General features: G+C 40.6%; 1 protein-coding gene across 3 annotated transcripts in view; it reads left to right on the top strand.

Annotated features, from left to right (window-relative positions):
• Positions 1-23,866, top strand: part of TRPC7 (transient receptor potential cation channel subfamily C member 7) — a 113,067-nt gene that overhangs the window by 51,462 nt on the left and 37,739 nt on the right. For all 3 annotated transcript variants that reach the window (XM_032776100.2, XM_032776102.2, XM_032776101.2), the window contains exons 3-4: positions 10,049-10,213; positions 17,002-17,218. In XM_032776100.2, the coding sequence (XP_032631991.1) occupies positions 10,049-10,213; positions 17,002-17,218 (382 nt within the window). The remainder of the gene's footprint in view (positions 1-10,048; positions 10,214-17,001; positions 17,219-23,866) is intronic.

Genomic DNA, 23,866 nt, shown 5'->3' with positions numbered 1-23,866 from the left:
AAATCCTTTCAGCAAAATACAAATTTGAACTCCTTCTAGCCAAATGCACATTTGCAAATAAAGAAAACAAACATAAGCCTAACTTGCCTTAACTACCTAGTACTCACTATTTTAAACTTATAAGAGCCTGTATTGGAGAGAGTGGAGAGAAACCTGGTTGCACGTCTGGTCACTCTCAGAACCCAGAGAGAACAACAACCAAAAACTAAAAGCACACACAAACTTCCCTCCCTCAAGATTTGAAAGTATACTGTCCCCTGATTGGTCCTCCGGTCAGGTGACAGCCAGGCTTACTGAACTTGTTAACCCTTTACAGTCAAAAGAGATATAAAGTACTTCTGTTCTATTAACTCCTACTATTTGTTTATGACAGGCAAAATGGCTTTTTTAAATCTTAAGACTTAAAGTTTGATTCTACCCTGAAAGGTAATTCTGAAACTGGCATCATGGGGTTCATGTTCCTTGCATCTCAATGATTCTAGGTACAATATGCTGATTTAACAATTAAATACTACCCCTCCCCACCAGTCACCAACTGTCAGTTTACAAACCCTCAGCCTGGGGTGCATTTGGCAATCTAGAGATGAGGATTTCTACAGATAAGACTGCACTTTAATATATCGATTTTCTGTCTAATCCAAATAGACAAAATGATCCGTAAAATTCTGCTGTCATTTATATCTGTGACCCAACTACCGTGAATGAGGCAGTGGGGATGAAAATCTGAGCAGACTTTGGCCCTGTTGATTTCAGTGACACTACTCGACATGCATAAAATTACTCACATGCCTAAGAATTTCCAGGATCAGAACCTCAGCTAACAGATACAAATCTGAATATACGTAAAGAGCGGGTTTGTTTGTATAAAATCACAACAAGCAAATGCTGAGGTCAACTGAAAAGTAAATAATATTATAACAAAAATAACGTGCAGGAGACAGAGTTCTAGTGCTGGCAAGCCAGGACTGGAGACAGTGCTTTGGGTTGCTATTTTTTTAAACTATTTAAAAAATGTGGAGCTGCATTTTGCATGAAGTGAAGATGATATGGACCAGGTCCAGCAGTCTGACAAGACTTTAATAACCACCACATCCAGTCTCCTGCAGTTCGTCATACTTTATATTTCTCTAGCATCTTCCATCCTAGAATATTGAAGCATTTAAAGACTATTAATTAAGATAATGACCCTATATGGTAGGTATGTATCAGTATATACATGTTACAGATGAGGAAACAGATGCACAGAAATGTTAAGACAACTTGTTTAGGTCTTGCAACTATTCAATGGCAAAATGGGACAAGAAATCAGGAATGAAATTCTGGGTCCACTGAAGTAAATGAGAGTTTGCCATTGACTTTACTGCCACCAGGATTTCACTGCAGAAATCTTGACTAATGAGTAGTTGGCAGTACTACGTAATGGAAAATAATTTGCTCCGAGGTTGGGTTTTCGAAGGGAGTTAAGTGCTGAAATCCTAAATGTGATCCCAAATGCCAGTCTTAATCATTATGCTCATTTGGCTAATAAAAAGGAGGATATTCATCAAATGCATATCCAGCTCCTAAATTACTGGGAAAGGCTCAATTTTAATCCCATTCAGTTTTAAAGGAAGGACCTCAAACCTTTGAAACCAAACAAAGTGAGGCATACATGATGGATCAGTTGCACCACAATACACCAGGGTTAACTCTGGCCCTTTCACAAACTTACCGTTAGTTTTAGAATTATTAAGCATCTGCCATAGAATTTCTTGAGAGCAATGCTAGAAAGAACTATGCAGGTATCTGAATATCTTTCTAAGTCATACAAAATTGCCAGGAAACTTTTCTATCAAAGTTTTGGACTTTACATTTACGGAGCATTCATATTTTCAAGGCACTTTACAGATAGAGACCAGACAGTAACTGGCCTTCATGTTCATAAATGTGCTAGAAGAGGGCACAAGGAGCCTTCCCTCCTTTACAAACCCCAGCCAAGGGCCAGGCACAATTGCAGTCTCAGCTCCTGGGGAAATACAAACACTGACATCTCCACACAAACCCAAGGACTCATGTGACCCCACAGGAGATGAGAGGAAGGGGGGTCATGGCTGTACTTATCTGTACAGGATAGTGTGCTGGGGAAAGCAGGTTGCATGCTCCTCGTGTGCTTTTCTGGGCTTTCCCTGCTGCTGCAGCAGTGTCCAGGGAGGACATGGTAGGAGTGAGACTACCTCCTATGGGTTCAGGTAGTTTATGCCCTAATCCTGAACAGTGCACCATTTCAACATGGATAAATACAGAGATGAAAACCACTTGGGACGTACATATTTTCCTTCGTTGTTTAAAAGCACAATCCTGCAGTCACTCACTGGAGTGCTCATCAGAGGAGTCCCATCATCTTCAATGGGGTCTTTGGCATTCTAGGCACTGTTCCTCTGAGTGAGGGTTTCAGGAGTTAGTGCTAGGTGTTTAAAACGAGTTAGTCAAAATTAATGGTAGGTTTAGAGAAGCAATAAGTTAACTGAACACATACATGCTTCATAGTGAAAATATAAGAGTTGCTCTAGAGAAATATGACTTGCACCTGAGCCTTGTAGTATCTTTGGACATTACACATTTTTTCCTATAAACAACTTGAAAATCTATCTAGGCAGCTTCCTTTATAATTAGCTGATTAAACGTCCTATTTCTAATCTGAATAACATATTTTATGTATTGAATTCTACCAGCATTTGTTGCAAGGTTTATAGCTAAGAGGGATTTTAGGAGAAGTGACAGGAATTTTTGCCTCAAAGAACTACTAAAGTCACAAGTTTGGGATTTTACTTTTGGCGTAAATTTTTCCAAGAGATTTAACATCTCATCAATCAGTGTTTGAATTCTTTTTGGCTTCTGTCATTGACTATTTAGAGCTAAAGTGCCATTAGCAAAGCAAAATAATCCAGTCTGAATGGATAATCCCTTCGCACATCGTGGTAGATATGTTATAAGGAAAGTAGCATTTCTTTGAGCTTCTGTTTCTCTGTATGAAAGATTCCATTAGTTTGTAGTTGATTTCTGTTTTTACTTGAATCATCATAAAATTACTCAGTTCTCAAAGACATATTCATGGCTTTTAGGCTTATCATTCAAAACAGACGGCTTTTTAACTTATATATGTATTATATGAATATCGGTTTACATGCTTCTGAATTTCCTAGACATGGTGAATCCTCTCATCTTGACACTTCTCATTTATTACATATAATGAGTGCTAGGGTAATGATGATATTCCTTTGGCAAAGCCATCTTTCTGTTCTGGATTTGTGCAGTACCTAGGGCCCTAGTCCATCACTGTAGATCCTAGGCACTGCCACAATTCAACTAATACATAATAATGCATCAGGAACAAGTGGAACCCTGGGTCCAGCTATCCTCTTTGTCCCAGATAATTAGTACTAAATAAAAATATATATATTTAAAATCTCCTCAAACTGCAAGAACAATGCAGCTTATTATGCAGTTACAGACATGCGACTTCATTATATACAATCCATGACAATACAGAGAATTTTTAACTACTCTATTGGGAAACCCGTTGTCCCTTATTGTGAGAACTGTGGAATACTTGTCCACCTACAATCCATGCATGATGAGCAAGGGTAAATGGCTGTCATGCATCAAATTATATAGCAGTTTGGGAAAGCTATTCTCCAGGATGGTGTATCTGACAGTACTAACTAATTCTGTTAGTTCCCTCTGGCTCAATTCAGTTCCCACTGAAGCTGATGGGAGACTGACTATTTCAATGGGAATTGGAGGAGACCCTTCATCTGAGCTCCCCTGGCAGAGGGCTGGGGGGCCCTTGGCTCTGCAGTCCACTTAGTTCTGTGGAACTCAAGGCTGTGGCTTTGGGGGCCTTGATGCCTGTGTTAGATCTGATGTTCTCACAGGAAGCTGGTGTCTGGGATTATATGTATTATCAGGTGGTGCCCACTGGATAGACATGATTTATTTTAAATCATGTAAACATCCTGAGCTATGGCAATGACGGATGTGGAATAAGGACCAAACGATTCCTCTTAACAGGCGCTGGTGTGATGGGGAGAAGGAAGAGGGTTGGTGCAGCCGTTTCTAAGCTATGTATCTGTTCAAAGGTGTAGGGCCAGTTAGCTTTGCAGTTAGTATAAATAAGTGTGGCTCCATTGGCTTGAATGGAGAAAGAGCTGTGTAAATCAGCCTGAGGAGAACCACAATGGCTGGTGCCATTAAATAGGTCTAGCTACCGTTTACACCCAGTCCAGCTCTGTATGTGTGCCAGAAGCTTGACTCATAGGCCTATCTTTCCCGATCTGCACCACCCCCTGCACTCCAGTGCCCCTCACCCCCCCTACATACTTAGTGCTCTTTACAACATTAATAACATCTCACTCTCCTGCACAGCTCCACTCTTGTAGCCAAATTGTTGTTTCCCTTTGCACATTTGCATTATGGGAAGGTAGGGGTTTTTTATACCCCTTCTTCTGTCTAGTACACAGGGCCAGAGCTTTCATTTAGGCGGCCTAGGCAATCGCCTAGGGCGCCAGGATTATTGGTGGGCGGCGTTTTGCCTGCGGGAGGTCCACCGGAGCTACACGAACAGCCGACTGTCCGCAGCCACGACTGTGGCAGCTCCACCAGAGCCGCGGGAGCAGCCTACCATCCACAGCCACGACTGCAGCAGCTCCACCAGAGCCACGGGAGCAGCGCGCGGGGCAGCAAAATTGCCATGCGCCTAGGGCGCTAAAACCCCTAGCGCTGGTCCTAGGGGTTTTAGCGCAGCAGCAGCCACAACTTGCTCCTAATAGGCTGCAGTGCTTAATTAGGCAAATTGGAGTTGATGAGAGTTCTGCTTGATAAAGCTCTGCAGAACTTGGCCCTCTAGAATTAAATGTAATACATCACAATTCCTCATTTGCTACAACTTCAGTACCATGAGAACACATTTCCTTTGGTCTGTTTTGAACTCTGTTATTTTCTGTGCCCAGGATACTAGAGAAGCCTTTAGTGTCATCTTTTAATTTAATGTCCGTGTTGATCCCCAGAAAGGAAAGTTAAATACATCTGTAATGTAAGCATTTGATGAGAATCTAAGATCAATTTATGACATTTTGATCAACATAGGGGGAAAGTTAGCATTAGCCGAGGGTCACTGAGAATGTCATTAATATCTGATGGAGCAAACATAATGAAAAATTGTAGCATACTATCAGAAAATGAGCACTTGAATTAATTCTAATCAGCTATCTTCCCTCTCTGATTTATTCTTCCCTCCTTTTAATATTAGTCAGAAAAAGATGAATGTCATGAGGGCTTTATGGCACATTGCCAATCTAAATTGTGTAGGAGAAAATAAATCGTTCCACTAAAACCAGTTTTTATGGCAATTTCTTCTCATTTTCCACATTTTTTCATTTTTCATTGTAGCTGATTCCAGAAACAGTGAAACAATAAATAGATTAAAATGTCTGCTCATTTCTTTGGGATGGTAACTAGCATGCAGAGCCGCCGACAGCAATTCTGGGCCCCAGGGCAGAACAGTCAATGGGCCCCCAAGCACACAAGCCATGCCCACAGTCCACCTGACATTTGGGCGTTGCTGCACCAGCACTGGCTGGTGCCCAGTGAGCTGCCAGCTGTGCTGCTGCACTCCCTTTTCCAGCATGGCCAGAGCTTCCATATGCCTGCCTGGTAGGGTTGCCAACTGTCTAATTGTGCAAACCCAAAGACCCTTACCCTGTGCCTGCCCTGCCCCTTCCCTGAGGCCACACCCCTGCCCTGCCCCTTCTCTGAAGCCCCACCCCCTGCTCACTCCACCTCCACCCCCATCGCTTGCTCTCCCTCACCCTTGCGCACTTTCATCAGGCTGGGGCAGGTGGTTGGGTTCAGGAGGGGATGCAGGGTGCAGGATCTGGGAGGAAGTTTGGCTGTGAGAGGGGGTGTGGGCTCTGGGAAGGAGTTTGGGGCTGGTTGGGAATGGGTGAGGGTGCAGGGGTGTGGTCTGGGGAGGAGTTTGGCTGCAGGAGGGGGTGCAGGGTTCAGGCTCTCAGAGGGAGTTTGGGTGCGGGATCTAGGCTGAATCAGGGGTTGTTGTGCAGGAGGTGAGTCAGGGGGTCGGTGCTTACCTTGAGTGGTTCCCAAGGGGTTGCGTTCTTGAAAAGGGCAATGGATACTGAAACGATATATACCGAGGAATTTTCCCCCATAAGAAATAATGGAATAAAGGGGGTGTGCATTCACAACTTACCACACTTGCCTATAACACACTGTTGCCAACTTTCATGCAGTAAATAAGCACCTTAACTTTCACAATAAGCCAAAAATCAAGCTAATCCCATTTCAAAACAAGGCCAAAACAAGCCAATCTCTAAGAACCCCAACACTTTATGTGACTAGATCCCCTCCCGCCCTGCACTCTGGGACGGTGGTGGGCCTGCTCTGCACCCCTTACTCTCTCTTCTCCACCTGGCCCTGCTTGCCAGGAGCTAACAAAAAGAAGAAGTGACAAGCTACAAGCCAAACAAGCAACAAGCTACCAACCAAAAACTAGCCAACAAGCAGCTCACAAGCCAATTAAGCCAAAAACAAGCCCAAGGTCTGCATTTTTTTCCATGAGTCTGGCATGTCTGCTATGACAATGCTCTTTTCACCCAAACAGTGTACCTTTCTACAATAACAGGTTATACAATACGCATTTTACACATAAAACATTGAATAAAATAATGCAGAACCCTACTAACACCATTCAAACACAGAGAACATTTTAATACAGTAAACAGTATAAAACAGTGTCAATTACACTAAACTTAGGTAGGGGTGGTGGCTGGGTTTTCTTTGGCTGCCTTTTCCATGGCTGGATTTTTGGTTGCAGAAGTCTTAAAAAAGGATTTTTTTAATATCTACTTTACTGCATGAATCTTTGAATGATAGAGCTCCCTGTAGAAAGCCACTGCATCATTGAGAGCCCTGGAGACTTTGGCAGACAGTTCATGGAAAGGATGCCCCTCTGTATGATTTCCATCATCTCATTCAGCAATCCAAAGAAACGGGAGAGATTCTTTGTCCTCAGACTCCTGGCTTCCTGCCCAACGTCATCGTTATCATCGTCCTTGCTTTCTTGGGATATCCATGGTTGGTCCAGCTCAATCAGTTCCTCATTTGTCAGTTGCTCAGTGTCAGACTCCAACAACTTCTGTACATCATCGTCCTCTACCTCCTCCAAGCAGACAACCTTCACTACCTTGACAATTTCTTGCTCAAGAGCAGGAACGGCATCAAATCCCATGAAGCTGTGGTCAGCATCTGGCCATGCACAGCACCAAACACCATTCATACATTGTGAAGTGACTGCTTCCTATAATTCATCAATGTTTTCCACATCATTCAAGGTGTTTAGGACATCCAAAACTCCTTTACACGGGGCTTTCCTTCACCTGCTGTCTCCTAAATCAGCATGGAGAACTTTCTCCATAGGTAATAAGCCTTGAACATGGCCAGTGGACTCAAGAACAGTACTGTATTGTACCATAGGTGAACATGTTTAAATTCACACCAGTCCCGATCCGTGCAAAAGACAGCTATGCGGATCACCAACGTAAATTGGAACATGTTCCCCTTTGATGAGCGTCAACGGATAAGGGGGAGATGTATACTGGGGACTCCCTATAATTCATAGTCAGATGGCCATAGTCACCAATTAAGCTCAAATTTGAAATGCTCACAATGAACAGCTGACCAATTATTTATAGACCAAGAATTTTTTGTTTTAGTTATTTTTGCAAATCTGGATGAATATATGGATTAAAGAAAATTGTAAACTCCCCCAGGGAAAATTTGTGTACAGAAAAAGGCAAAATTTATTTTGTCAAATAAATTATTCACTATGAACTGTTTGCTCAGCTCAACTCAGCGGTATTCGTAAATCCAATTTTTCACAAAGATAGGCCTGAAAGCATGTCTTTTAACTGAAAAGCATATATTAAAGTGCTGTTATTTGCTTAACAGAAATCACCATTTCACAGTAATCCTAATTAGCATGTTATTGTATTTCAATCTGTACTAGCAAGAAAGAAACAATTAAAAACACATTTTAACCAAGTGTAACTTTCCATTATATAAACAGATATAAATATGATTCCCCCTCCCCCGTGCTAGTTATCACAAAGATAGTTAATAAGAAAGCACTGGTTAGATTTTCTGTCCTTTTCATTTTTTGTGTGTCATTTTACTATAAATCCATTCAAATCCAGACTTTTTTCTTTATTACCAATTTTGGAAAGACTGGAAAAATATTCAATATTTTTAATCTTCTCTTATTTAGTACCATTCGAAGCCCACAAATGGACAACTCCTTCCTTACTAACAAAATTAACTACAATAATAACATATTTCCTTTTATCTTTTCTTTTAATTATCCTTATCTTTACTCATAATAAAACATAATTAAAAAGTAGTCACATTATACATTTTGTAAATTGAATCACTCTGTGGGAAGATGGGAACTAAAGACTCTTAATCTTCTATAATATAATGAGTCCATGAGACCCAATGGTGCTATAATTCTTCCATTAGGAAACTGGCCTTTGGATTGTCAGCTACTAGCATGTTCTTTTCTATGGTGCAGAAAGAATGAAGAAGAATCTCAGCTTTGGGATAAGCAATATGTACTGTGTGTACATGAGCAGTCTTGTATATTTTGGATCTCATTTACTGTTTTGCAGATCCGTGAGTAATGCTCTTCCATTTAATCTCAGATAAAGAGTTTACACTTGCTAATTACGAGGACCAGCCTAACATTTTGCAATATACTGAAGCAATAGAATCAAGCAAATGGGAGGGGGGAACCTTCTTATCTGGTCTATGGGTAGTCAGTGTAAATGAAGCGAGTTAACGTTAGTGCTGAATAACAAATTCTACTTAGCTATAAAACTTCTTTATCATCTAGGACACAGTCCATAGCAATGTTTCATAGCTCCTCTTTACTCAAGCTTCAATCCCATCTCAGTTCACTTTTGAAACTCAAATTGAATATCAAATTGATATTCCCAAATGTATGATTTCTCCCACTGGCCCCTGCAAGGAGACATTAATGCTGGTTTAACATAAAAACAAATATATAGTTAATTTTGTTTTGTACAAAAAAATTTGCCCTGTACATTGGCCTTTGACAAAGTTTTGATTAAATATAAGTTTTACTTCACCTCATTGTTTGCTACATGGAAAATGAAATCTGAACAGTGGCTCTGAAATTGCTAATGGCCCTTTTTCTGTAATAAAAACTGGTTTGCTTGCTAGCGCCATGGTTACCAGAACTGATGTATTCATTATGGTCCCAGTTTAGCAGAACACTTAAGCACATGCAAAAGTCCATCCCTATTCATCAAAGCATTTAAGCATGTGGTTAAGATGTTTGCTGAATAGGGATGGATGTAAGCCTGTGAATGGAGTTAAGTGATTGTTGAATTGGGGCCTGTATGCCCTAATTCTAGAGCGGTTACTTCATATCCTAGTGGCTTTAATGTAGAATCTGCATAAAAAATGAGTGAAGTCCTCAGGATTTTTCCCTTCTTCTTCTTCTTATTAATGGTGATGGTGGTGTTGATTATAAAGAGGAAGGGATGCAGAGTCCATAGAGCTGTGCTAAAGTTGCAGTCCTCCTGGCTGCTAAGGTTCAAATTCCACACCTATTAGCTCTCTTTTGGCACTGGCCACTATCCGAGACAGGATGCTAGATTAATGGGCCATTGGTCTGATCAGGTATAGCAATGACTGTCCCTACAAGAAAAACAGAAAATGAACAAATGTTGCCTGTGAACACATATTTAGAGAGACTAATTTGCAATTTTCTGAACAATTTTACTAAGAGCTATGGCTGATTACAAAAAACGAAACATGCTTGGCTCTGATGGGCTGCAGAACGTACAACCAGCTATCTATCTCCATGCTGCAATATATGCTTGAGGCACAGCAGTTTGCTTTCTGAAATCTCATGCTTCTTGGAAATGCTACAAATACCTTTATTTTTGAATTTTTTCTTTTTTGTTTGCAGTTTGTTGCTCATCCCAACTGTCAGCAGCAACTGCTCACCATGTGGTATGAAAATCTCTCAGGCTTACGTCAGCAATCTATAGCTGTGAAATTCTTGGCTGTCTTTGGGGTCTCGATAGGCCTTCCTTTCCTCGCCATAGCATACTGGATTGCTCCCTGCAGCAAGGTACAGACTGGTTAAGGTGCATTTTGTTTATGGTTATTTATATTCAATGCTTGGAATGATGTCAAAAGTCTTTCTAAACTAAGATCACAAACAACGCTGTCCTCTGAGATTTGCCATGGCTGAGAACAAGCTCATTGCCAATGCAGCAAGTGAGAGTGTTTTGAAATTAATCTTCAAAAGTAATAAAGAAGGGGGTGGAGGAAATGGAAAATCTGATCAAACAAGCGAGAAGGAAAGAATGGAAACAGGAAAAAAAATGGAAACTGGTGAAAGAATTTGAATGGGATACAGAAGGAGAAGAAAAAGGAGCAGAAAGGGTGAATAACTTGGGGAAAATATTTCTTGTCTCTTTGGTTATCCTGACATATGCTCCTATCTCTTTCCATTTTTAACCTGTTTTTCTGTCCTTCCTCCTCTCTGCCAGGATGCTTTTGTGTGTGTGTGTGTGTGTGTGTGTGTGTGTATTACTGTTTCTTTCTCCCCTTTCTCTTTTTATTTCGTGGTGTCATGGGATACCATAAAAATGAATTAGCATTCCATGACAACCAGAGGTGGATTGTTGACTGTCAAGTTGAAGAGTAGATTAAGTCACTCTACCTAATAGCATAATATGGCTCAGTCTCCAAAACTTGGGAGGGGGAAGATGAGGAAACATTAAAAGTTGTTCTGTATCTGTTATAGACATCCAGGGATTGACAGTATTAAATGCTGCTGAAAGTTGTATTAAGAAGAGCTAGAGGGGAAATACCTGAGTCAGCCATCGGTTGGGCATGAAGTCTGAACAATTGCCTGCAGTGCCAGTTCTGTGGTGGCGCTTCTATCCTGAGAGAAAATGCTCAGACAAGGGGAAATAAATGTGCATAGGGTTGAGCAATAAATAGCTTTTTCACTACTTTGGGTGGGGAAAGAAGAACATTTTTTTACTGAACAACAGTTGGCCACATCCACTGTATTTCCAGGAGAGGGCTTGTCAAACCTACTTAAAAGTAATAGAAGTGATAGCTTGTTGATTCAGTCCTCAGAACATTTGGTACCATTTCTCTTAAATGCCTGTAAGAAATTCCTTCTACGTTTGCCAGGTCCAAAAGATTACAGATCCATTAATGGGTATTAAGAAAAGAGTATAATTTTCAAAAGACCAATCTTCTAGAAAATGCAAGGCTTCTAAAATAGATGAGACTATACGTGATGTTTAATACTCAGCATCCTTCAAAATAAGCACGGACTAGTTTCTGTTTCTCAAGCTAATTGAGAATGTGAACACTTTTTCATCAAATTTCATCACATTTCATCAAAAACACATTTTTATCAATGCTGGCTGTTAATATGACACCAATAATAAGTTCCATTATGAAACAACTTGGGATGCTGACTACAAGAGTTAGTCCTGACCAACAATGAGGGTAGCTTCTAATGCACCAGTTCTTAAAATGTGTCTGCCAAATCTTGCAGTCTTTAGTTGGAGCCAAATTTCATGCTACAGGGTAACCAGAGCAACTCTGCTGCTAGAGTATCGAAGAACAGAACTTGCCTCTAAATGAAAACTTCTGTTGCACTCAGCTACACAGATCAGTTGGCATTAAAAGCAATATGGTCTCTGGCTCTTTTATTCATTTACTTCTGAAAGAGGAGCAGATTATTGACTTTATCCCAAACTTTACAGACAATATCCCATTCCAGGATGGTATGTTAACAGGCCAAATACAGGAGTCAGACGAGTCCACCTTGATATGAGTTTGTGAGCTGCTAATGGTTTGGAGCAGGGGTTCTCAGACTTTTGTGCTGGTGACCCCTTTCACACAGCAAGCCTCTGATTGCGACCCCCCCTTATGCATTAAAAACACTTTTTTATATGTTTAACACCATTATAAATGCTGGAGGCAAAGCAGGGTTTGAGGTGGAGGGGGACAGCTCGCGACCCCCCATGTATTAACCTTGTGACCCCTGAGGGGTCCCAACCCCCAGTTTGAGGACTGCCATTGTGTGCTGTGAAATCTAAGTTTACAAAACAATTTAAGTCTCTAGCCCTTATGGTTAAGAACAAGTGTAAACCAATGCTGGAATATCTACTCTGAGAGGTCTGAACTGACCCATGCATCTAGATGAGATGTTAATTCTTAAACCTAATGATAAATACTATAGCAACATTATTAACTATTTCACTGCTAATCAAAGGAAGCAAAAGAGAAGAGGGAGGATAGAATTCTGAAGATCTGCCCAATCCACTGGTAGTGGTACCTAATTTTGGTGCCCTGAGCAGACGTTGGGTTGTGTGTGGATCTTAAAGGAACACCACTGCTACATTTTCCAGGCTGACCAGAGCTCGTAAATAATTCAAACACTTTGGAGTGCTACACTCACTAATTTACAACGTTGTCTCAGCGTACAAATTGTCATGTGGCTTTCATACATTTGTGCATTCCAAATTAAGAGCCAGACCTGCAGCTGCTCTAGCTCCACCACTGCTCCAGCAATGGAACTCTTTTAATTTATACCACCTGAGCATCTAACCCCAACTTGTTCTCCCAGTTCCCTTTTTTCACACCTACTCCTTTTAAAAACATTCTTAATATTAAAAAAAGCCTACGCACTTTTCCTTCAGCTGTGTGTTTCTTTACATTGTTCCCCTCCTCTTTGACTCAATTATTTCCTATTCTAAAATCTTTCATTTCCCTTCTATTTATTTGATATTGTCTATTTTGTAGTTGTTTTCTCTCTTTGATATATCTCCTAGCTTTATTCCTTTTCAAAATACATATAATGGATGTCCAGGCCTGAAACAAGACGTTCTTTTGAAATGACTCCTTGCGATTTGTATGCTGTGACTGTTGCTGTCCTCTTTGCCAGTAACAGTCAAACACAAGCCCAGATTCCAGGAAGCATTCTTGTTTGATGAAAAGCAATGCTTGGAATTAATAAGGCAATGGGGCCAGCAGTACAAACAAGCAGGTCATGCACCCAGAATTTAACTAGATTGTGCCTTATATATGATTGTCATAAGGCACTGAGTTATTTGGAAGAATTAATGTTTCATCAGTTTCCTACAAAAGATTCCACTCAACACTTTCAGCTCCTGCAACACTCAGATAAAAATGAGATTTCTTTGAAGATATGAAAAACTGCACTTCAAGAAAAAAACCCACTAAGCTTCCTTCAGTAATGCAGTGGATAACTGTTTTAAGGGTACATTGGCAGAAGGGAGCACCTAATAATTCACAGGCAGTTTATAGTCCATTGGAGCTCTCACTTCCCCCTTTTAATTCAGAATAGAATTGGGAACATATACATTAAAAATGAATTTTCTTAAGAAGTTCCAGACAATGATCAATATGCACATTGTTGCCTTCAGGCCTTTCTTATTTGTAATTGCCTTGGTGGGACTGGTGTTTATATGGAAAATTATATTCTATGCCAGGTATAGTTCCAGTCTTATCCTATGGGCCCCTCTACACTAACAGCAATTTTCAAAAATTTCCCACTGCTACTAACACCAGCAATAGTGTTAAAAACTTTGGAAGTCCTGGTGTAAACAGTCTTTGTGTGCAACTATCTAACAAGGTTGGGCTTAAAATGGCATTGGCAGCTGGTGCACTGTCTATACTAGGGCTCATAATGATGGCACTGAACCAATATTAGAAGTGATGGGAAATTTTTGAAACATTTCCTATGTATAGAAGGGTCTGTCTCTGCAGGATTACTGCCAGCTCCTAGCTTGTCATATTGAACTGTTCACCCCCAATTTTAGTCACTTATTCACTTGTATACTTGCCGATGCATCTGGTCATACAAGTCCTGATTCCAGGAAGCATCCCTATTTAGGACTGTAGCTAAGCACAAGTTTAACTTTTAGTATGTGTTTTCAGGCTACCTTGAAAGAAAGAGAGCACTTAAGCATGTGAGTAAGTCTTTCCTGAATTGGGGTCGTGGTTAGGTGATTCATTCTTTCATTCACCAGACTCCCATTTTTCAAAGATTTTTCCTAAAAGGTTCTTGGTAGTGATGCATGTCAGCCCTGAAGGAGGCATCCACGAAGTCTCTAGAGAATCACACTTCCATGCTCCAAAGGGTAGCGCATCACATCTCTATTCATCTTACTTTCTGTCCCATTTTTTCTCTGTAAAATCAGATGGAAGAGAAGTAGCAGAACAACAAGAAAGATTAAGATTGAAACAATAAATCCTCCTAAATTGCATCCCATGCTATTTCAAACAGAATCAGGTTCCCTCCAGCATTCATTGTTGTGAAGTGAAAGGTCGATAAAAAATGAATTGTAAGTGGGGCGGGGAGCAATGATACTTCTCTTCTTTGAAACCTCAAAACAAATCTTTTCTGTCTTGTTTTGAGTTTTGGAGCAAGGTTTCTGTGGGTTCTACATCATACAAATGTGTTCTTCCTCACTTAGTCTTAAAATTGACCGAGTTTAACATTTAAGCACTGAATGCATTTCTTCAGATCTGAAATCAGACAAGAAAGATCAAGACCTGGAGAGCTACAGATTCTAGGCCAGGGGTTCTCAAACTGGGGTCGAGACCCCTCAGGGGTCATGAGGTCATTACGTGGGGGGTCGTGAGCTGTCAAACTCCACCCCAAACTCCGCTTGCCACCATTTACTGGGGGGGTTGCACTCAGAGTTTTGCGATGTCAAAGGGGTCGCCAGTGAAAAAGTTTGAGACCCATTGTTCGAGGGCCAATCTTGCAAACCAGTAAATAGACTTATGACACTGATCAACTTCAGTGACAGCTCTCAGAACAGAAATGAATGCTGAAATACGGATGGAAACCAACTCTCACAATTTATTGCATCAAACTTCATTTATTCATAAATGGATCAGAGACCATGGGGCTTTCTTCAGAGAAAGTGCCGACACATATTCCAACACAGAGTGCAAACCCTTACACACATGACTGAGGCTCACTGAAGTCAATGGGACTGTATGTGAATTAGGGTGGGTCACATGAGTATGAGTTTGCACAACTCAGTTTGCAATAGGCTGTACCTATTCTAGGATATTTTTGTCCAACTCTTCTGCCATTTCTACCAGCAATTCAGCTCTCTCAGTGATAGCAATATGGTGGGAGTGGTAGCATGGAAAGGATTTCATGCAGCCACCAGCTATTTAAGAATCACATGAGTACTAAACCTTCATAAAGCATGCATACATGACACGGTCTTTAAAACAGCTGCGGCTGGTATTTCTTATATTAACAAATCCACTATTCCTGGCAATGAGGAGCTGAATCAGTGATAGCAATGATAGGACCCTTTTGCAAAATCTCCCAGCTTAGATAAAGGTATCATTTGCTGTGGCAATTCAGAACTCAATTTGATAAAGCACTAAGCCAGTGTTTAAACATTTCTAATTGACCTCAGTGGGAAGTAAGCAGGTACTTAAATGCTCAACTGCAGTAGGGCTGAGATAAGGATCACATTTTTCTATTCATGCATTTGGAAAACTCTTTCAGGAATTTGATCTGACCTACATTTTTCAACATGTTAACCAGCTTTGGCAATCTTTTAAAAGATATATTTGCAGTTTTAGAAATTCAGACACTAGAAAGACATAAGAAATTGAATAGAACTAATTTTTGTTAAAACTAAAGAATCCTGGCATAGTTGTTTTCTGGGTTTTAAACTATTTACTGTTTCATATTGAGTGAATGGTCAGACTCTACAGAAACAGTCAATGAACTAGAGTAAAGCAGTATATAGATTTAACCACTGAAACCCCATTTCAAAGACTAGGGAGGAGGCTCTTTCTTCAGGATTTAATTGCTTAGGAAGAAGGGAGGAAAGTGAGGGGAATTTAGTGTCTAAACCCTTCTCACATCTCTTCTCTGTTTAAGGATCAAGCATTAGATACAAAGGAAGGTTGTGAAAATAATCCTTCATTTCCAACACACAGGGAGAAAGCAATTGTGGTATGGCTGTCTCTTCATGAGGGCATTGGTCCAAGAGCAATAATCACACGGCGAGCACTGACATATTCTTTTGGGGGTAATATATTCAAGGGAAATTCTTAAAGAGATAAGGGTTATCTAATTAGACAACTAGGCAATGGCGTTTCTCAATAAGGATGAGAGAAATTTTAGTTACCTCTGAAAAGAACTTGATTCAGATCAGTGCTTACATCACTTCTGCATTTATTGTATTAAAATAGGTCATTGTGGTGTATTGAGAAACTCAGTAACTGCTGTAATAATTACAGTAGACAATTAGCATACTAATGCGTATTAAGAGCCTTATCAAAGAACTTTTTATAGAAAATTTTGTGTCAGACAAGTTATTGAGAGATCTACTAGATAATCAGCTGTCACAGAGATTTATTATACTAGCACAGGGCCTGATTTATACCAGTTTAGACTGTGGTGAGGGAGAGGAGAATTAGGTCCAGATTAGTCTGATACACTGTGTTTTCATATCTCTGTATCTATATAAAAATACACACAGACATATATAAAATATATATCCTTGTTCCTTTCTGCCTTAGAGTGAACAGGACAATTTAGATATCATGCAAACATTGTAAGACCTATAGTTTGCCTAAATGAACAGTTAGCCTAATTTATAATGCTCTGCACATGATCTGGAAGCAGCAAAGAACAAACTTTCTATAGACTTGAATACATGAAGATTAGCTCAGTTCTGGAGTTTTCAGCAAACTTCCAAAGAATAAATACTCTCATCTGTTATGGAGAAAAACACTCGAAAACATGGGAACTAGACCAGGAAAATAATAATAGTAATAATAAATAATAAAACCTTTGTCATGTACACATTTTGTTTTCAGCTGGGACGGATCCTCCGAAGCCCTTTCATGAAGTTTGTGGCACATGCAGTTTCTTTTACAATCTTCCTCGGACTGTTAGTAGTGAATGCCTCAGACCGGTTTGAAGGAGTGAAAAATCTTCCCAACGAGACCATCACGGATCACCCCAAACAAATATTTAGAGTAAAAACTACTCAGTTCTCATGGACAGAATTGCTAATCATGAAGTGGGTTTTAGGTAAGTAAAAATTGTATCATCTTTTAATCCTCCAGTGGAGTCCAGGATATCATGATAGGAAATAACTGAAGAATTGTCGGTGGTGATCTGCCAAAGAAAAACACTCAGAGACAAATGTGGACCCCAATGAAGTCAGTGACACAATAGCATTGACTTCAACAGGGTCAGGGGACAGCTCTGTCTTGGTCACAGCTGCTGAATGCACTGAGCAACATCTGGCAGATGCATACTTTATTCTAGTGATGTTGAATGCCTCAGGCAAAGCCTGCTCTGTTGGTTTAATTGGGACATCTCTTTCAACCCACAGGGAAAAAGATAATTTTTATAGAAAATGCTTGTTCTCTACAAGTTTCTCTATTGGTTTTTAGAGTAATTTCTATAGAACTCTGTTAGTTTAAATTCTGTAAATTACACACAACTTTTTCAAGAGAGGAATGGCAACATAGCAAATGAATGAGAGCCTGGCAATCAAATGGTTTAAAAGAAAAACAAATGATGCGTGAAGCACTGAAATAGGTTCTATCTGAAATGATTAAAGAGCAATGCAGATCCATTTGAATGAATATTGCCAAGCATTAAGTTAAGTGTGTATTGTCCATGGGGAGTGTTTTCATTTTGTTTGTTTTGTTTTTCTCCTTCCTCTGAAGCATCAGAGGTGGCCAGGGCTGAAGATGGGACATTGGACAGGATGAGCCAGTGCTCTGAAGTGACACTGAATGTTCCCTCTCTTTCGTGTGCTTAGCTGTCTGGTTCTTGCTCATAATGATCGGGGTCTAACTGATCACCATATGTGGGGATGGGAAGGAATTTTTCCCCAGGCCAGATTGGTAATGATCTGCTTTGTTGTGGGGAAGGAGGGGTTGTCTTCCTTTATAGCATTGGATGCAGGTCACTTGTTGGGATTATCTGGATATATCTCACCTTATCAATTCCCTTGCCATTGCAGGGGCCTCAGGCACTGGTGCACTTCAGTCCCTCCTATTCTCTGCCTGTGGTCTGGTCTCCTGTGGGAACCTCCCCACTCATGGGGTTCCAGAGTGCAGGCTCCAGCCCAAGCCCAAACATCTACAGTACAATTTTACAGCCCCACAGCCCAAGCCCCACATGCCCAAGTCAGTTGACGCAGGCCAGCCGCGAGTGTTTTATTGCAGTGTTGACATATCCTAGTACTTTGGTCTAATTTTGGATATTGAATTTAGTGTGTAGCTGCTCGGCGGTGTTGGTGGCCTGTGATGCACAGGCAGTCGGACTAAATGATCTGATAGTCCCTTTTGGCCTGAAACTCTATGACTTTGAATAGAGCCATAAATTAAACTACTGATGAGTTTCAGATATGTTCACACTGGTGTTCGAAGTCCTGCAAATGGAGAAGATATTGATCTACTCACGTACTGCCTACTTACCACTTACAAGCCCCATTACCCAGGACCACCAGTCTCAGTAGGCTTACCTCATTGATTCTGACTTCACAGTAACTAGTTTCCTCAACATATTGGTCTGATGTGAGAGAAAAATCAAGGCTAAATAGCTCCCTAGTTCCATGCGTGTGGTTGGAATTACACCAGCGTCAGAGCAGAATCAGGCCCCTTACATCTCTTGGCTTTCTGGCCTGGTCACAAATTTATTATTCTCTGGCTTTGCGGTAAGCAGAATTACCTACAGGATATTGGATAGAGAAGAAGAATAGCTGGTATACTGGACAGAATAATGTATGACTGATTTATTTTTAAAGCGATATTAAAAGAGTTTGGAGGAGATTATTAGCTTCTGGCCAGGGCATTCTTTTTATAGGTTGCAAGTATCTGACTTCTTGTGGTAGGAAGAAGAAAACGTTAACTGAAAGCAAATTATTTCAGTTTTCTGGGAGAAGGAAAGCTGGTTCTTTGTACAGACTTCTGAGGTAAAATGAGATTTTCTGATTACATCTCTATTCTCTCAGAATAACTCCCCACATCCCAGCACCAGTGTGCGCTGTATTCTCTGGATGGGGAACCTACCATTTCACTCATATTCCATTCACATCGTTTCGGTGAAAGCAAGAGGCTATAACCAAATTACCCTTATCCTGCACCTCACAACGTGATTGTCCTTAAAAGAGTGCAGTTGGTTGGAAATTAGGTGGATTCAGAAGCAGATGTGGGACTCTAATTGTTATTAAGAGTTTTCTGGTGGTGGCAGTTAGAGAGCTTTACTAGTAGATTACTTGCCTTTAGCACCATGCACTTTCTGACTGCTCTGGTCACAGCAGGCAGGTTTTTCATTTAACTATATCGTCAGATTCTGTAACATTCCATACCCATCTATCATACTCATATTCACATATCCCATTTGTTGTTGGGCTTGTTTTTTGGAAACACTGGAAAAAACCTGTGATGGTGACCATCTTTTCGATCAGCTCCTCTCTATAACTCCAACAGGCAACCTACTGCACAGTGAGAGTATGTTGCAAAGCAGAGCATGGTGAGTAAGGAAATACATTTCACTACACTGAAAGGTGCAATCCCAACACTTCACCACAGACTTGAGTCAAAGCCCACTGAAGAAAATAGAAAAGCTTTCAGTAGGTTTTGTCTTTAGTGTATTTGGGATCAATCAGGCTCACACAACTTTTATTAATGTAATTTGCTATGCTAAATATTTATTTCTCTCCTACGTTGCACTGAACTCATTCCCTCAGCCCATTTTCATGGCAATGAGTCATTTTTTCTTAAAAAGTTAAAATAATAGTTCACATGCGTTAACACTGCTTCAGGCCCACAAATTCTAGTTCCAGTTACCCTTAAAACTTGTTTGTTTTTGGTTAGCTCAATATTTGCATCTAAAATGACCACAGGTGATAACTTGGATTCTATAAATGCTGAGGTGGAATTATTTAGCTAGCTCAGCCATTTTCTTAAGTGATTAGCTCACATTTAAGAGGGACTACCACAGTATAATTAGGGCTGGTTGCGCATTTTCTCTCAAAATTTTTCTTTCTACGAAATTGGATTTTTAACTAAATGAAAATGTTTGCAGAGTGTTTGATTTCCTAGACATTTTTCAAAAGGCTCAAATCCTGAAATTTCATGGCCAAAACAAATAAGAATTTTTCAATGTTCAGCAGTTTTCAACTGATTGTTTTTCAGTGTTTCCTGAAAGCTTTTATTTATTTATTTTTTGGGGTCTGAACATATTCTATTTATTGGCTGGCAAAAACTGGAATATATTCAAGTGGTCTTTTTTCAATAAGAAGTTGAAATTTTCCACTGGACTTTTTTTTAAAAAATTTTCCCTGGGGGAAAAACATTTTCTGACTAGCTCTAATAATAATAATATTAACCAAAATTCAGTTACAGGGACATGTTTCTATGGCTTCCACTGTTTTAGTTGTATCCAGTGTCTCTGGCTCACTACCCATCAAAATACTGCTACCTACCAGTGCGGTCTGGTTTAGTTATTAAATTGATTAAAACTGTGAGCTAGATTCTCAGATGGTATAAATTGGCATCAGTCCCTCAATGGAGCTAAACAGATTTACACTAGATCAAAATCTAGCTCAATACATGTTCAAAATAACTTATCAGACTTTTGCCTCTTCCATGCAAAGTTCCACTAGTATTTGTGCTTTTAAGCCTCAAGAAAGAAAGTTTCATCCTTGGCGTGAACACTGTTTTCATTAGTGATCGGTCTTTCTCAATCACTGACTCTTAAGTCCTTGGGAGAAACTGCTGTTCTAAATGCCAGCCTTTTTTTAACTTGATCTAAAGTATCTTCAAGGGTTTCACATATCCAGAGGGAGTGAGCGTTGTGGTACTTGTGGTACTTACGGTACTTGTGGTACTTAATTATAGTCAGAAAATAAGTCATCCAGCCGGCTGTTAGATGAAAATCTGAAAGTAATGAGAGCTGTACTTCAAGGATGGAGTACCTGGAGAGCTGGTGAACTGCCTTATCTCTTTATGTGAAATTATTATGGATAAAGATCCCACACATAAGCATACACAGAAACACCTCCCAAAAGAGAGACAAGTGCATATGGCTGCTGAGGTATATTAACTCCAACACCTGTGTGCCAGATACACACATCTGGAAATGTAGGGCATTACAGAGTCCCCATTCAGCAGTTACTGTTCCCATAGCGAGCTGTGGAGGTAGCCACCAGGAATGAAGTTCACCCTACAAGTAAGAGGCATGATTCTCTTTCTCACTACTCTGCTTTTAACTCATATCCTCCATGTTTCTGTTTTTGTTTTCCTTCCTCCTTCATCCTATGACAGTGATGATGAATGCTGATGACGCATAACTTATTTCTACTTCAGCAGCTATTTTCAGGTAATTAGTTCCTGGTCCCTTGGCCTTAATTCTTTTTGGGAAAATTGGCTAGTTGAGTTATCTGGCTTCCATCCAGTAAAATAATGAGAAGTGTTAAAAATGACATTATCCCATGACAACATGACACTGTTAACTATTGCACGGTGGCCAGGACACTGTATGACCTGCAGAGAAATCTTGCTGGAGATACAAAATCCACAGAAGATTTTGACTTAAGTGTACATGTGTTGAGAGCAAAATAATCCATAGTAAAATTCACGTTAGAGTTGGACAAAGATGAGAATTCTGCCTTATGTTCCCGACTATACACAGGAAGGGTGATAGTTTACAATAGATCTGTCCACTAGTTACTGTCTAAACATGACCAGTTAAAAGGAGGAAGAGAGAATCTGTTTTAGGCAGGTTAGCAGTTCATCTGTGCAAAATTCTGCTCTCAAATACACACAAAGAGCTTGATTGTCCATGGCCCTGCAACTTGTATAGTCATTTGCCCCAGTGCAGACTGTATGTAGAACATTATCAGATTGGAATCATAGTGTTTGGCACCTACGTTGCCCAGTGCATTTCAGCTGTGCTTGTCCTACCAGTGTAAATCTCCCTTTGACATCAATGGGAGCTCCAGACATGCAGAGTAAACACACTCCCAGAGCTGAGAAATACAGTAACTCCTCACCTAACGTTGTAGTTATGTTCCTGAAAAATGCAACTTTAAGTGAAGCAATGTTAAGAGAATCCAATTTCCCCATAAGAATTAATGTAAACGGGGGGGTTAAGTTCCAGGGAATTTTTTTTTTTTTGGCCAGATAAAAGGCATGTATACATTTTAAACCATTTTAAATAAGCAGTTTAATACAGGTATAAGTTTTAAACAATTCTAAAGAAGCAATTTAATACTACAGTCATCACTGCTGAGTATGAAGCTTGGTTGAAGTGGTGGAGTCAGAGAGTGGAAGAGGATGGATTGTCCGGCTGCTCCTCTTGCTGTTCTTCAAGCACAGGCACTGACTTTGCTAGGGGCAGGGTGCTCAACCCTTGACCCATCCACTCCACCCTTCCCCCACAAGCTCCCACCCTTGACCTGACTCTCCCCCCGCACCTCTCCCTTTACTTCGCATGCTGCGTCCTCGCTCCTGCCCCGTCCCTCCCCTCCCTTCTGAACGCTGCAAGCCAACTAACTGCTGCAGGCAGGAGGCAGGGGAGGGAGCGGGGAGGCATGCTGAATCCTCGCTCCTCCCCATCCCTCCTCCCCGGGGCAATCAGTGGGCTTGTGGCATTTAGGAGGCAGGAGGGAGGGGGGAGGAGTGAGGCCCCTTCACCTCTTGCCTGGGACAATCAACTGTTTTGCAGTGTTCAGGAGGCAGGAGAGGGAGGAGGAGCCTGTGCACCAAGTCCTCGCTCCTCCCCACTCCCTCCTGCCTCCTAAACTCTGCAAGCCAGCTGATTACCACAGGCAGGGATGTCGCCGGAGGAGAGGAAGGTGCTGATCCATGGGGTCTGCCAGCGGGCGGGAGGCATTGTGTGTGTGGGGGCATAGGGAGGCTGCTAGCTGTGGAGAAAGCAGGCAGCCAAACAACATAAGAGCGGAGCATTGCAAAACTTTAAATGGGCAATTAATCAGCAATGTAATGAAACAACATTAACTGGGACGACTTTAAGTGAGGAGTCACTGTACTGTGATTATCTGAGAGGAGGATTGTGCCCTTTCTGTGCATGCAACTCCATTAGTTTCATTGAGGTTTCATGGATGTAACTTGGGGCAGAATTTTTCCCTGTGCCTTTTACTTACACAAACTTAAGACAACCCCAAAGCCAACACAATTATGACAAAAAGAATAAAATGCCATCAATTTCTGATAGCTGCTAATGGTCTAGTCCTTCACATTCTCATGTTGGTCATCTTATTTTTATTGCATCCTACCATTTTCCATGCCATGAATCTGCTAGCTGCTTTTATTAATCTAAAATACTTTTATCTAAAGCAAAGGTTTTGGTGAACCTGTCTGAATTTATCATTACGCTCTTCTGCTCTCTTGCATAGACTTTCTGCAACGTAGTTATATAGAATAATCCTCAACCAGCAGTGGTTGATGTAAAACATAGGTCGATAATGTGATACCTTTATGTAGTCATGAGTCTAATTGTACTCACCCTACTTAATTTTGCACATTTCTTTCTTCATTAAGTATTCCTACTGCAAAATCCCTGTGGTTTATCATAATTTAACTAACCTAGACTAGAAACTAATTATGATGGAGTAGTTAATATTCAAACTGGGAGCAATTTACATGGAAAGATAACCTCCAAATAAATATTTCCTGAAGTGTTTTAGTGGACAAA

Source organism: Chelonoidis abingdonii, chromosome 7 (assembly GCF_003597395.2).
Source record: "Chelonoidis abingdonii isolate Lonesome George chromosome 7, CheloAbing_2.0, whole genome shotgun sequence".
NCBI lineage: Eukaryota > Metazoa > Chordata > Testudines > Testudinidae > Chelonoidis > Chelonoidis abingdonii.
The sequence above is the reverse complement of the archived record's forward strand: the minus strand, read 5'-3'. Positions and strand labels throughout refer to the sequence as shown.